Raw genomic sequence first — 13,449 nt, 5'->3', positions numbered from 1 at the left:
ACTGAATGTTAAACATGCTGTGATAATAAGGAACAACAGCTGGCTTAATGGTCACCATCTTTGCACTGATGTTGGTAAAAAACAAACCTCTATACTTTGTTGTAGCAACGAGATCTGATCGGATTCCTGTTTTTTTTTTTTTTTGTTGTTGTTTTGTTTTGGTATTTTTTTTTTCCGGATGTGATCACAGCATCAGTGTCTTGCTTTTTCTGCCATGGACTTATTTTGGGATCAGAACCACCAACCTGAGCAGTGTCACTGCCACGTTCGACCCACTGATGCAAGCAGTAAGTCTAGGAAGTGTTCTTGCATTGGGGTTTGATTTTCGACTCCAGGAACTGCTCTCAAGTCCCTTGACACAACAACAAATCCATACATTTGGTAATAAGAAATTTATTTTTCAACAATAACAAAGAACAAAATATTTCAAAAGCATATTCATATGTTACATCGACTGTACAGGGATCAGATGGCGTGTGCTTTACTCTAAATGATTCTGGAACAAGCGCTAACAAAAAGAAGAAAGAAAACTAGGAATATTTAAGTAATTTGATGAAAAAATATGAAATATTCCATGTCTAGGTACAAAATAGAAAAGAGATTAAGCTGATTATGGACTGATATTATACCCTGATACAGTGTTTAGGCCTCTTTTAACTGTCACAAAGTAATTTACAACAACAAAAACATGACGGCATTGCCATCTTTCAATAGCTAAACCTCTTGGCCTCTTTGGTTCCATGATTAGGTATAATACATTTGAACAGAGCTCAATTTTGCTTCTATAAAAATAACTTTTTTTATTCAATGGCAGTTTCTGTTTATTTTATTTTTCTTATTACTAGTCACGCAAGTCCTCAGTGCAAATATTCTAACAACCATTCGCTTTGAAGAATAAGCGAAAGGTTACAGTGGCAAGCAAGGTCGAGGTCGAACGTCGGACAGGAGGCGGGAAAAGGCGAGATAATAAACAGTATCTGGACGTCAGGTATTTCTCTTAAATGTATACGTGGTAGTGGTGAAGCCTATGAATGAGACCAGAATATAACAGACTAGTGAAATAACAGGTCGCTGAAACGTTTAACCTGAAAATCTCAAAGTGATGTCAAAGTGACTCTGGCCCGAAACTGTGTCTCAAAGTGTGTTACGGTGCCATGACGGGAACTCCACCGGGACACATTCATTTAAACTCTAAAATCACTATTCATGCATCACATTTGGGTCAAATTTAACCCCCAGTTAGCTTCTTTTTATATTTCACACGTCACATTTAATGATGACATAATGGAAGCAAAACTTTGACAGAATAAAGAGAAGTACATCCTAGACTGACTGCTGTTTTTAATATTTCAAAAATTATGTAAAAACCCTTCCATCTAGCCAGTTTTTGTGGAGTAAACCTGACCACACGCAACACGGAAACCTTCTCAATGTCCTGCTTTGTCGCCCACCGTCCACCCCAACAACCTCCCTACGAACTCTGTCCAGTCCAACAAAGGAAAAAACAGCGACAATTATGTTTTTCCTCCAGAACGTATTTGTCAAAGCCATTTGGTAGTATATAAATGTAATTTAGCCACCAGCCAAAAACGAGAGAATTTCAGAAATGTCATCACTTGTGGTTGGACTTGTTGACATACTGGGTTTTTCAAATTTGTATTTATTTATGAGTGGAGCAAGATCAAGTCAAATAAATGTATTTTTATCAGCACAAGACTTCACCATTCCATCAGCATTTTTTTTGGGAAACTGTCTGCCTCCTCCCGCCTCCCAGCTGAAGCCCAACCTGTCCCTGCTTGCCACACTTATACTTCAAGTATTGGTGATAGTTTGTCACTAGAGCTTAAGTTCAGCTTGTCTGCTAAATGGGTAAATACTATACATTGCATAGCTCATGCGGCACTTATTTCTTTTAGAAGGACTGTGGGCAGTGGTGCGCCACATAGGGCTCATTAAAGGCATTTCAATCTGCAAGTGCTATCAAAGTGTGCGTCGGGAAGTGCGGAGCTGCACCATCACTAAACTGAGCAATATGGCAACTTTTCACTTTCACTGACTGAAATGAGAAATGCGTTAAATATTTTTTGATTTGATCAACTCTAAGGAATCGAACCCTTCCCCTTCAAGGAGAAGCTGACGGAAGCTGAAGGAAGGTACGGTTTGCAATATCCAAATGTTAACAAAGACGGATACGTGTAAGGTCATTGCTGATATTCATTCCACCGGCTTCATGTGCTGGTCACACACTATAAAAGAGATTTTGTTCAAACCGTACTGTGAGTGAAAGGTGGCATAGTCAATGGAAAAAAAGACGATTCTTTTTAACTTTAATTATACCAAGACCAGGGAGGAAGGGTGGAAGTTTGGTCCGCTGTGGGACAAGTAAATCTGCTTTGTAGAAATGACTGAAACCGTGGATGGTATGTCACATTTAGTAGTCCCTTTGAGATTGGACACGAACTGGACTGGGCAGAGCGGGAAATGGTTTGTGTTGTTAGCTGACTATATAACTTACACGTAAAGATTGCTATAGGTGTAAAATTTTGGTAGACTGTTCCCCCAAACCCCAAATCAACCTCCTCACTTCTATCTTGTGGTGGGCAGCTTTCAAACTTTCAGTTTTCCCTCAACAATGAAGATAATGGAAAGAGAATAATCCACAGATGTGAAAGGATGTGAATGACGTTCAGAGACACACCCTCCAAACAGTTTTAATTTCTCTGAATTTCAGGTGTGACACTTCACGTTGGCAAGTCCACCTTTAGTTGCCGGTCTGGAGGATTAATTTGTGGTTTGGTGACGGTGTCGGTGTAACAGAATCCTTGTTGCAAGTCTCTACAGATTATGTTTATCTATTTCCATCCATTTTGGAATGCATCCAAACGTTCGTACCTGCTTGAAGCCAGTTTTGTCGTGGAACAAAGTGTGTCTAAGACAGAGTGAAAATGTGGCCAGAAGTGCTGTACGTTGGTGAAGCTTGACTGGTGTGAAGACATTGTCGGTGCTTGTCCCATGTGTTGCACACACTGTTTTTGAAGGAGGCATAGTTGAATCACCCCGACTTTCTTTGTGACTCATGTAAGGCTCCCTACACCTCCTCCGGAGACGGTTTTTTTTCACGTTCAAGGTTTGATTTATTTTCTACACATGAAGAGTGTCGTTCCAAAACAAGATGCCCACTTCTAGACAAGTGACACGCACTCTAACAACGTGACTGATAGCAGAAAATTACATCAAATGATGCTGCTTTGTAAAGGCTAGTAAGTAATGTGAGTCTTGAACACTTTATCAAACCAGATCCTCACTATCCTAGAGAGATTTAATGAAGAACTTCAGATATTGATTGTTTTCCAAAGTCGATACTTAAAGACTTAAAGACTTAAGACTTAAAGACTTGGAAGCGAACTCTTCACGTCCCTTTGAAGGAGACTGAATCATTTCTAGACAGAAACAGTCTTCCATCAGAGAATATAACAAAATATGTAAACAAACATAAATATATATACAAGTTTTGTGCAGGCATACATGAGGGTGTTTAGATATGTGTGGATGAGGTTGTGTGTGCACATGATTTTTCCATCGTCCATAAATATTCTGTTTTTATATTCAATTTTTGTTGTAATATTGTGAATCTGTTTACAGTTAAGTTCTTCAGTTCCACCTTAAATAAACACGAATAAAAGATACTCAAGCACAGCCACACTCCTCCACTATCATGTTGGGAACGTCCCGCTTGACAATGTTGTACTCGTTGTCAAAGTAGAGCATGGACATGGTGCTGAGCTTGGTGGGAATGCAGCAGGAGTTCATGGAGCCCGGACTCATCCCCCGCATGCGGTACTGGTTCACCACAGCTGTGTGAAAGGATGAGGCCGAACCAGGGACGCCTGCCATGTAGGCCGGACAGTTCCCCTCGCAGTAGTTCCCAAAGTAGCCTGACGGCGCAATGATCCAGTCGTTCCAGCCGATGAGCCGGAAGTCTATGTAGAATTGCCGGCGGCAGCACAAGTTGCTGTTGTCATCGCACTCCAGCCCCCTCTTACGGATGCGGTGTTTGTTGTCAGCTTGCCGCGCTTGCACCACCAGGAAGGGCCGGTGGGACTCGTCATTGTGGTTGAGCAGGATGGGTATGACGCTGTCCGCCTCACAGCCTTCGCAGCGCACGTCCAGGTTCTGCCGCCGGTCGCCCTTCTCGAACACCAACCGGACAGCATCAGTCAGCACGAAGGTGTGCCAGCCGCTGCGCTTCAGCTCCACCCGTTTCTCCACCAGATTCCACTTGCTGCCAAGGCCAGGCTCCTGGTAGTACACCTTCACCGTCACCTTCCGCCTTGGACGCACCTCAGCAGGAGATGGGAGCAGCTTGAAGTAGAGCCAGAGGGTGGCCTGCGTCACGTACAGGTTCTGGTTCCCCTCACTGGAGATCAGGAAGAACAGGCTGGACTTAGATGTCACCATGTCATCTGAGGAACAAAAACACAGCAGAGGGACTGATTAATGATAAAGTTACTATTCAAAAGTCTGTTTAAAAAAAAAAAAAAATCTCTACCACGTATTCTTAATGGCTTTTGAGAGCACTGTAATTTGGAAGACGTCACCAAAGACTGAAATCAAGATAGACAATTATATCAGCGCTTCCTCATTTGCATAATTTTGGAAACCAAAGGGGACTGAGCACTGGAGGAGGGGGTGAATTTTGGGAACAGCTTAAAGTGAGGACACCGCCCCTGGCCTCCCCTCAGTTCGGGGTGGCACAGATCCTGTGGACTGTGACAGGAGGGCGTTGGGCGCAGGGCCACTTGGCCTCCAAGTCGGCCCAGATATGAGAAGAAGGGGGGAGGGGGTGTTAAGAGAGCGGTGCACAAAGGTTCAAAGGCTTAGCGTTGAATGCTGCCTGAAAATGAGATCTTATGGAGCCTAACTGTCTTCACAATGAGGCCTGAGAGCATGTTGCAGGGCCAGGCAGCGCAGGAAATGCAGCAACAAACTGGAAGAATGAAGACGCAAGAAAAATCATTTACATGACATTAGCCGGTTCTCAGAAGCCGCGGCTGCTTCTGCAACAGACTGCAAATGGTCAGAGGCTTTTTATTTGCTAACCATCAGTTCATGTGTGGAACGAATGAAAGGTTTGGAAGCAGGGCAGCTGAGGGGTTCAAACCCCTTAGCAACAAAAATAACAATTTGAAATTCATTCAACATCTTTCAGTGTTTCCATAATAAAGTCAGAGATACGTTTATACAGATTACCCCACTCCTGTTTCCCTTGAAACTTTTCCGCAACTAATGAATGTTAAAAGTGCTTGAACTAAAGCAAAAAGACAAGATTGTTTTTATCCGGACTGCTCCATATGTATTTGCATTTTATGTCCTCACTTACTGCTCTTGTGGGTTTCACTGTGTGCTTTCCTGCAAGCCAGTGCTCCCATTAAGGATGGATAAAGTTTTGATCTTGAGCGGAGACATGTAAATATCCTGAGAGTACTCCTGGGTAATTGATGGCGGAATGAAACAGGACTCTCCACACTGTGGAGTTGAAGCAGTGGTCTCCTTAATCTACTGTGTTTTACATTTTACGGTACTTTATCATGAGATGCTTACACAGCGTTCATCAAACCAGAAATTTAATTTTAAATGTTCCTTTGGAGGACCACACATCTCACCGTCAACATCACGTCCTGCTTTTTAAACCATGCAGCACCGGAGCTACAGGGACCGAAGAACACGCGGAGAAGATGATTGACGGCCGTCAGGTGAATAAGATTAGAGCCTTTCATCAGGGCTGAACCTCCTGAACTCCGAGCGAAGCCGGCCGGGAGAAATTGATATTGACAGTTAGGGAGAAATCAGAGCGTAAGAGGACAGAGAGTCCAGTGGATGAACTTGAGATTTCATGGTTGAACAGTTGCGAATCAGAACGCACCCGGTGCACCGGAGGGTTCTTACCAGGACAAGACCAAGCAGACGTTGTAAAAGCTTTCGTGAAGCAGGTTGCGTCAGTGCACATAAAGACAATATGAAAATGTCAGAGATTATTCCAACTTCCAGGGGGAGCAGACTTTGTTGCCTTTTTTAGCGAGCCACCGCATGCGTTACCTCATCAATCACGAGACGGGGTAATCTTCATTACTCAGCAGCGCGAACGTTAGATCACACACTGCTACACAATGGGTCTGCACATTAGAGCACTGCTGTCATCCAGGCAGCATAAAAATCAAGAACGATACAGTGCCTACGAAAGGCAAACAAAGGTTAAGCTGAGCTGCAGGTGCAGATTTCATGGGTGGTATGTATCTGTCACCACATGTTCTATCAAACTGCTAAAACCTTGACTTGCTCACTTACTCTAAACCGCAGAGATCAAAGCTACAGCTAAAACGCCTGTAATGTAGATATAAACAAATGCTCTGTCGCAGGAGGAGTCTTTTTAAGACCCCTGAATGTGTTTGCCGCTGTTGGGGAGTGGCCGCCTTACAATGAGATCGAGGAGGATACTTAAGTGACGGTTTGAGAGGGAATTCATTTGTCACAGACGACCAGCTGCATTGTCTGAGATGGTAATGAGGAGATGGTTGATTCTTCACATGAACTCCAGGACAAGATAAACTCAAAGACAAAATGAGGTGGAGACAAGGAGCAGGGAGACGACCAAGGACAGTCTGATAACATCCAGCTGCTAAACAAAAACCATTTTGTAATTTCTACTAAGTAGTCAGTAAGTGTCCACTAAAATAAAGTGATCATTGTGCATTGCAAAAGAAAGACAACAGGTGTTCTAAAAGGCTCGACATTACATTAGGCAAATATTTAAATACTCGACTTCTCTCAACAAAATAACAGACGGATAAATAAACCACACTGTGCTGCAGAAATACCGCGACTGTGCAACATGGCCATAGCTTCCCAGAATTCATTTCTAATAATGAAGTAAATGACTAAATTTAGGCTAAAATAAGCTTTAAGGCCATACAGCTTTTGCCAACAACCACCTCATTTTGAAACCTCTCTGCCTTCTTCTATTTTATGTCATAGAACAAACCTTGTTGGTTTGCATGAATCTTCACTGGAAATCTGTGGCTACAAAAATGCTGATTCTTCTGGTTTTTAGGCCACTGCTACCACAATGCAATTGGGGGGAAGTTAAGAACATGATATCCTTGGCATTCCAATGGCCAAACACTCCAGCTCCTTCTCTTTTTTAAAATTAGTGAATGATTTTCTTTTTTTTTCTGCATTTCAACACCATTGGAAAAAAAGCTAGAAGACAAAGTTTCGTCACAACCAGGGCCGTAGTTACCTTTGAGGACCCTGAGGTCGTGACCTTTTGTTTTTACAAAGGTTTTTAACAGTGGGAGTTTACATCCCACTGTTAAAAACATACACATGGCTGCTTCTGGTATAGCTGTCAGAAAATTTCCATGTATGGAAGTCCTGAAAACAACAACAGCAGTCGGCTCACAAACACAATCTAACTAGAGACATTGACACAAATCCAGTTCTTGATTTTTTCCGATTTTCCCGAACGTTGCAAAGAAATTGCATTTATGAAAAGTCGGCCTTTGATTCCAAACTGTGACACCTAAAACGTTTTCGCAGTAAACTAACAAACCAACACCATGCACTCGAGCCACGGTGTTTTTTCATATAGGGCCTGTAGTTAGCTCTCTCTCACACACACACACACACACACACACACACACACACACACACACACACACACACACACACAAACACACAGTGAATTCTAATGGGCTGCCTGGCTGCAGGGTTCAGCCCGTCAATCTGCATTCAGGCTGCACGACGGCCAACACAAAAGCTCTGACCTTATACTGAGGGGACTGATTCAACACAACCCTGTCATGTCACACACACACAGAAACACACAAAATCCTGGATATAGATGCATGTAAATGCCGACGCAGACACTCGTGGAAACACACACGGTTGAGAAAACATCAATCACACACACAAAGACAATGACAGACACAGAAAAGCTCAAATACTACAACATAAACAGGGATAAACGACTCTGATACGTATGACATAATGAACACACACAGGTTCAGAATAACAGTCCCGAGTGCCGACGCGATGCAGCGAGTTGTTGATGTGGAAAGCAGATGTTTCCGTAGAGTTCGGTCGCTTTCAGAGGCGAGCGGACGGACACACGTGGGCGAAGCAGGTGGCGTCGTTGATCATTTTCAGCCCTGCTCCTTTCAACCGCCCCTGAGTTAAATCGTTCCTCTGAGCCTTGTTGTCGCTCCATGTCCCCCATTGGCAGCTGCTCAGTGCCGGTAACGCAGCCAACTGACGGCGCCAAGGTGGAAGGTCTGCAACACAGCGGCCACAGAGAGAAACATCGGAAACTAAAAGGCTCTCAGCAGGGAGCAAACCTCCGCCGACACAGAGCAAAGCCACCGGAGCTTATGTTTGTGTGAGGATGGGTTTTCTAGGAAAGTGAACACAACACTGGGGTGGAAGCCAGAAGTCCCAGATGTCCAAACGTTCCGCGAGCACATGAATGCAGCAGAGTAGTTCATGCGTAAAAGTCCAACCTCTAAAGAACGAAACCCCAAAATCTAATTAGGTTGTGCATAAGCTCTCAATTCACCACACTGCAATCAAAATTTGACATTTTTTTGATCCACCTTTTAGATGATAACATCCTTTTTCTTTGTTGACAGACATAAAGACCTGCAAAACCACAACTTTTAACGTATGTCTTAACGTCTTATCACTGCAGAAAGCGACAGACTTTAATTTAGACAAAATCAGCACTTGTTACATGAGGCATGTGCCCGACTTTAGGGGGCCAACAGAGGTGTTTACGGTGGGAACAGCCAAAATATGATGAACACCCACAGTAGGTTTAATAGACAACGTGCAAAAGAAGACGGAGTTAAAAAAAGATAGTGTTAGAACCTCTTCAGAAACCGTTAACGGAAAGATAATAAGCTTTCAGCTTCACAAAACAAGGCAGGTAGCACCTACAGATGGTCTCTGCTTTTATTTTTGCGGGTTTTCAGGCCTTTTGCATCAACATCTGTTCAACATCAGCATGTTCTCCGGGCTGTTTCTCATTCAGTCAGTATACAAAGACACACACACGCACAGCGCAGCAGAGTTGGCCGGTGTTCAGCGCGTGTCCCTGATTCACCAACGACATGTATCAAATATCTCACATACTGAGTTTAATGAAGACGAATGTGCTGTAAATGTGTGTGTGTTAAACCCTCTGCCGAGTCTCGTGAAGCCACTTCAAACTCTAGAAACTCACAGCTTGTTGTTAGAATTCAGTCAAACCAAAGTCATGCTGAATTGAAGTTTTGCACCGAGAGGCTGAAGCCATTCTTCAGTCCGGATGCTGTGTGTTTCAGTGGATGATAAGAGGATGTTTTCTTTTTTTTGGGGGGGTGAGATTTGAGGTTTCGGATTAAAAGCAGCACCTGTGACATGATCTTCAGCCTCAGCTGTGTTTCTCACTCTTCAAAAACTAACTGAATGGAGGGATTTTTTTCTCTCTATGTCAGATCCTCTCAGCTCTTCTGTCCCTGCAGGATGCGTTGGCTTGTTGCAGAGACAAAGCATGTTTCACCTCGTATTCTTTGTACAGCCGCAGCAGAACTCTGCCAACATGATGCTATCCACAAGAATTTCAAATTTGTCTAAATGAAAATCTGAGTGTTTTTGGTTTTTTTTGCATCTTGTTGGAAAAAGTTCACACTGATCTGTCTCACTGGGGTTTGTTTTGGGAAAATTAGTGAAAAGTGTAAAATTGCATTGAAATCAGGTGGAACTTTCTCATTTTTTGTGGCTCCTTCTCAGAAAAACTCAGATTCAAGCCTGAAAATGTGCAGCTCGTCTCCATCACGCACCTTTCTCCGCAAAGCTGATGATCTCCGAGCTCTCCTCCAGCACCTCGTTGCTCATCGGGTGCCCGTCCAGGTTGGGGATCTCCACCCTCCCGTCCTCCCGCAGCTTCCCGGCGTGGAGCTTCCGCAGCGCCGTCACCATGGCCGCCTTCGGGACCGGGTGCGTGATGTTGGGCCTCTCCCGCATCTGTAGCCTGCTCAGGATGTGCCTCTTTACCGCCTCTAGGAAGTCCACGTTCAGCCGGCCCGACTCGGGGTCCTCCGGCTGAGCGATGCCGCAGGACGCGCAGGTATCCCTGGGCGCCGTGTGCGCCTCCGCCTCGGTCCCGGGCGCAGCGGTGCAGCGGATGGAGAGGACGCAAGCCACGAGGAGTGCCAGTCGGAAAAGACAGCTACTCATTTTCTGTTTGAGGAGGAGTAGAACAACTTTTTTTTCCTCTTTTGTCAGAGTTAAAATCATAAAATGAAGTGTGAACAGGTAAAGAAAATCCTCTCAGTCCCGAGCTGTCTCCATGCGTAACGGCGGTCCGCTCAGGTCTGACGCACTTGGATGGCAGTCGGTGCAATTTATTTCCAATCGGCCGGAGATGTGTGCGTGAGAAATCTTTTTTATTTCATCATTGTATGGATGTCTTTGGTCATTGTCAACAGCCTGTCAAAAACGGGAAGCGGAGTCCTCTTGATTCCTGTTTTTGGGGGCTCTGAGCGTTGGAGTTTGGAGCAGCTTCACACGCAAAGCATCACCTCTGTCAGAAGCAGAACATGTGTCATGGTTTCATTAATCAGCATCGGCCCCGCTGAAAACCTCCCTGCATCATATTCCACAAGCCGAGAAGAACTGAATCCAAATCCTCCTTGAACATTTTTAAAGTTCAATCCATCATTTTCTTGGTCCACAGACACAGAGGGCTCATCATCATCATCATCATCATCATCACCATCACCATCATCATCATCATCATCATCATCCTCACTTTTTTTATTCTCTAAATATAGTTCAAACGTTCTTGGTCGTGACTCCCACTGTGGCGTAGCCGGAGTGCAGATGCGCAATTAAGAAGAAGAAGAAGATGAGGAGGAGGAGGAGGAGAGGGAGGTGTGCCAGTGAGCGCACCGAGGAGCGTTTCCATTCTGGCGTCTGAGGCTCGGGAGCCGCCACACACCGAAAACTTTTTTATATACGGGGGGGGGGGTCCAGAATCAGGTGGGCGCGGCCAATGAGGAGAGGGAGAGAGAGGAGGAGGGAGAGAGAGGAGGAGGGAGGGAGGGAGGGAGGGGGCGTGTTATTAATGGTCCCCAAGGAGAAATCACTGAATTATTCCTAAAGGGATTAATATTCCACTTTAATCCCAGATAATATTCCTGCGGTGACTTTATAGGAGCAGACTTGGAAAAAGTAATAAATGCTTTTATGACCAGTGAGTTAAACCTGCAGTTTCTTCAGAGTACCACTGAAGGAGACTGTTCTGCAGTCAGAGACAGAACTATTCAAAGATCTTAGTGGTTGTCAGCAGTGGAAGAAGTATTCAGATCCTGTATCAGCCGGTAGGACCGTACCCAGATCCAGTCCGAGCAGCGCCCTGAGAATCTGGCTCAAGTAAAACTACAGGCGTCTCCTCAGGAAAAAGTCCTTCTAGTGTTAAAAGTTAAAAACCTCATTGTGCAGCACGATGACACCCGTCAGAGTTACATCTATGTAAATATTACTTCGCTACTGTTGCTGAGGCCGCTCCAGATGGAGCCAACTTCACTGCATTGACTCCGGAATCTCGGATCCGTATCGAGCTGTCGTGCGTTTTGTTCGTAAAATATTCACGTGCGAAACTGTGGGCAGGACGAATCGAACGTAGAGGGGCAGAGAACAGAAGTGCCCGAGTGGAGGGCATCATTCTTAGACCGTGTAAATCGGGGAAGTTTCATTCATACCCTACGGTTTCCCAACAGTTTACCGGAGGCTCTAAGGCTGGTCCCGACCCCTTTCATTCTCGCCTCGTGGGATGTGTTCTGTTCCCGGGCTCTTGTGTTTTACACGGGGCCTCTCTGACACAAGCGCAGCCGCGGTGGCTTCTCTCTGGGGTCGCGCCGAGCTCACACGGGCTGTTGCGACGCGGACGAAACGTTTGTATTTGTGTGTCCAGACGTGGCCCAAAGTATGCGGACAGCAGAACGTCGCGCTGAACACGTCGTTCCTAAACACAGGCGTCGGTGCGCCCCGGTGCCTGCGTGCTGCCGGCCGTGTGCCCCCCCCCCAAATAGACATGCGGGTATGGAAACAACCCGAGCCTTACTAGTCAAATTCAACACAGTCCGCAACAGCCTGGACTGACGAGCGACCCGGACGACGGCATTTGTTAGTAAAAACCTCCAAACCAAATCAGCTCCTCACAGCCCGAGACATCCAGCAGCAGCAGCAGCAGCCCTGTAGCAAGAGACAGAGCCGAGGTGACCTTTGACCTCTCAGCTGGCGATTATCATAAGGCAAAGCAACACGAAGTGTAAAAACAGGTCACGTCTGCCTCTTCCCCTCACATGACCCTGTTTTTACTGAAATCACAAGAGTCGGATTTGACTTATTCTGACATGATAGATTAATAACACGTGTTTTGTTTTGTTTTTTTGGAGCAAATCTGCAAAATCTGAATTCTTAAACTTTCCACAGGTAATGAACGTGTCAGTCTTCATTCGGGGAAATGTCTATAAAATGATGCTACAGGACAAAACATCGTTTCCTAGCGTCGTGTCTGCTCACGGGTCATTTAAAGGGACATTCGGGGAAGTTCAATGTAGATGTTTTTACCTCATCACAACCAGCGTTTAAAGCGACGAGGCTGTGACCAGTCAGGGACCAGCGCTGGACAAAGTAATGAAATAGCGCCATCTTTGTTCCGAATATGGGAATTGCATGCCTGTAAGGTAGCTGCAGATGAGCTTTATATATATATATATAAAACCTCTGAAAATAGCTGTATTTAATTAAAAAAAAAAATCCTAAGAAGGTTTTACTACATTTTGCATACTTATTTTGCTACTTTTTTTTCTCTTTCTTTTATAAATCAAATTAAACTGAATCCCTGTGAGTTTGGTCGGACAAGACATTTTACTTATTTTAGACTTGTAAAAAAAATAATCACCAACTGAAATGTTTACCGTTCACTTTATATTTATTTATTTTCTGCACATACTGTGTTACAAACGTATTTCCACAGACTTAAGAAACAGAAAAAACTCAAACGGTATCGATGCCATGTAGAAAAAGTTTGGGCCGCTACTGAGTCCGTTGTTAGTAACAGAGCATGGACGCGTTAGTGTCTGTTCGCTGCAGGATTCACTTCTGTTCGCTCCAGAAACCGACAGAGTAGGAAACGTGAAGAAAACACTGCAGACGCTACAGCACAAAAAATGCCACCAATGATAAGAATAAAGAATATTTTTATTTTTTAAAAATAATATATATTAAGAGATAAATAAATACATTCTTGGGAGAACTACGAGGAATTCCGTGACATCATATCCTGTTAACATCGGCCGCCTCGCCCTGAGAGGAGCTAAAGGGTGGGATGTATCACTCCGCGCTTTT

The 13,449-nt window shown here is 44.5% G+C and overlaps 1 protein-coding gene across 1 annotated transcript; it reads right to left on the bottom strand.

Moving 5' to 3' along the window:
- Positions 1 to 396: 396 nt before the first annotated feature.
- Positions 397 to 11,009, bottom strand: LOC120797909 (inhibin beta B chain-like). Its single transcript, XM_040141681.1, has 2 exons — positions 9,876 to 11,009; positions 397 to 4,463 (listed from the first exon to the last, which is right to left on the bottom strand). The coding sequence occupies exons 1-2, from the start codon at positions 10,330 to 10,332 to the stop codon at positions 3,688 to 3,690; spliced, it is 1,233 nt and encodes a 410-aa protein (XP_039997615.1). The 5' UTR covers positions 10,333 to 11,009; the 3' UTR covers positions 397 to 3,687.
- Positions 11,010 to 13,449: the final 2,440 nt, after the last annotated feature.

The sequence above is a fragment of the Xiphias gladius genome, chromosome 13, assembly GCF_016859285.1.
Source record: "Xiphias gladius isolate SHS-SW01 ecotype Sanya breed wild chromosome 13, ASM1685928v1, whole genome shotgun sequence".
Lineage (NCBI taxonomy): Eukaryota > Metazoa > Chordata > Actinopteri > Istiophoriformes > Xiphiidae > Xiphias > Xiphias gladius.
This window is presented reverse-complemented; position numbering and strand designations above follow the sequence as displayed.

Bases quoted from the DNA above. Each gene is read 5' to 3' on its own strand.
- LOC120797909 (XM_040141681.1), bottom strand. From the start codon at position 10,332: ATGATTTTAACTCTGACAAAAGAGGAAAAAAAAGTTGTTCTACTCCTC. The intron at 4,464-9,875 runs GTGCGTGATGGA...TTTGTTCCTCAG, and splicing joins CATCAGCTTTGCGGAGAAAG to ATGACATGGTGACATCTAAG.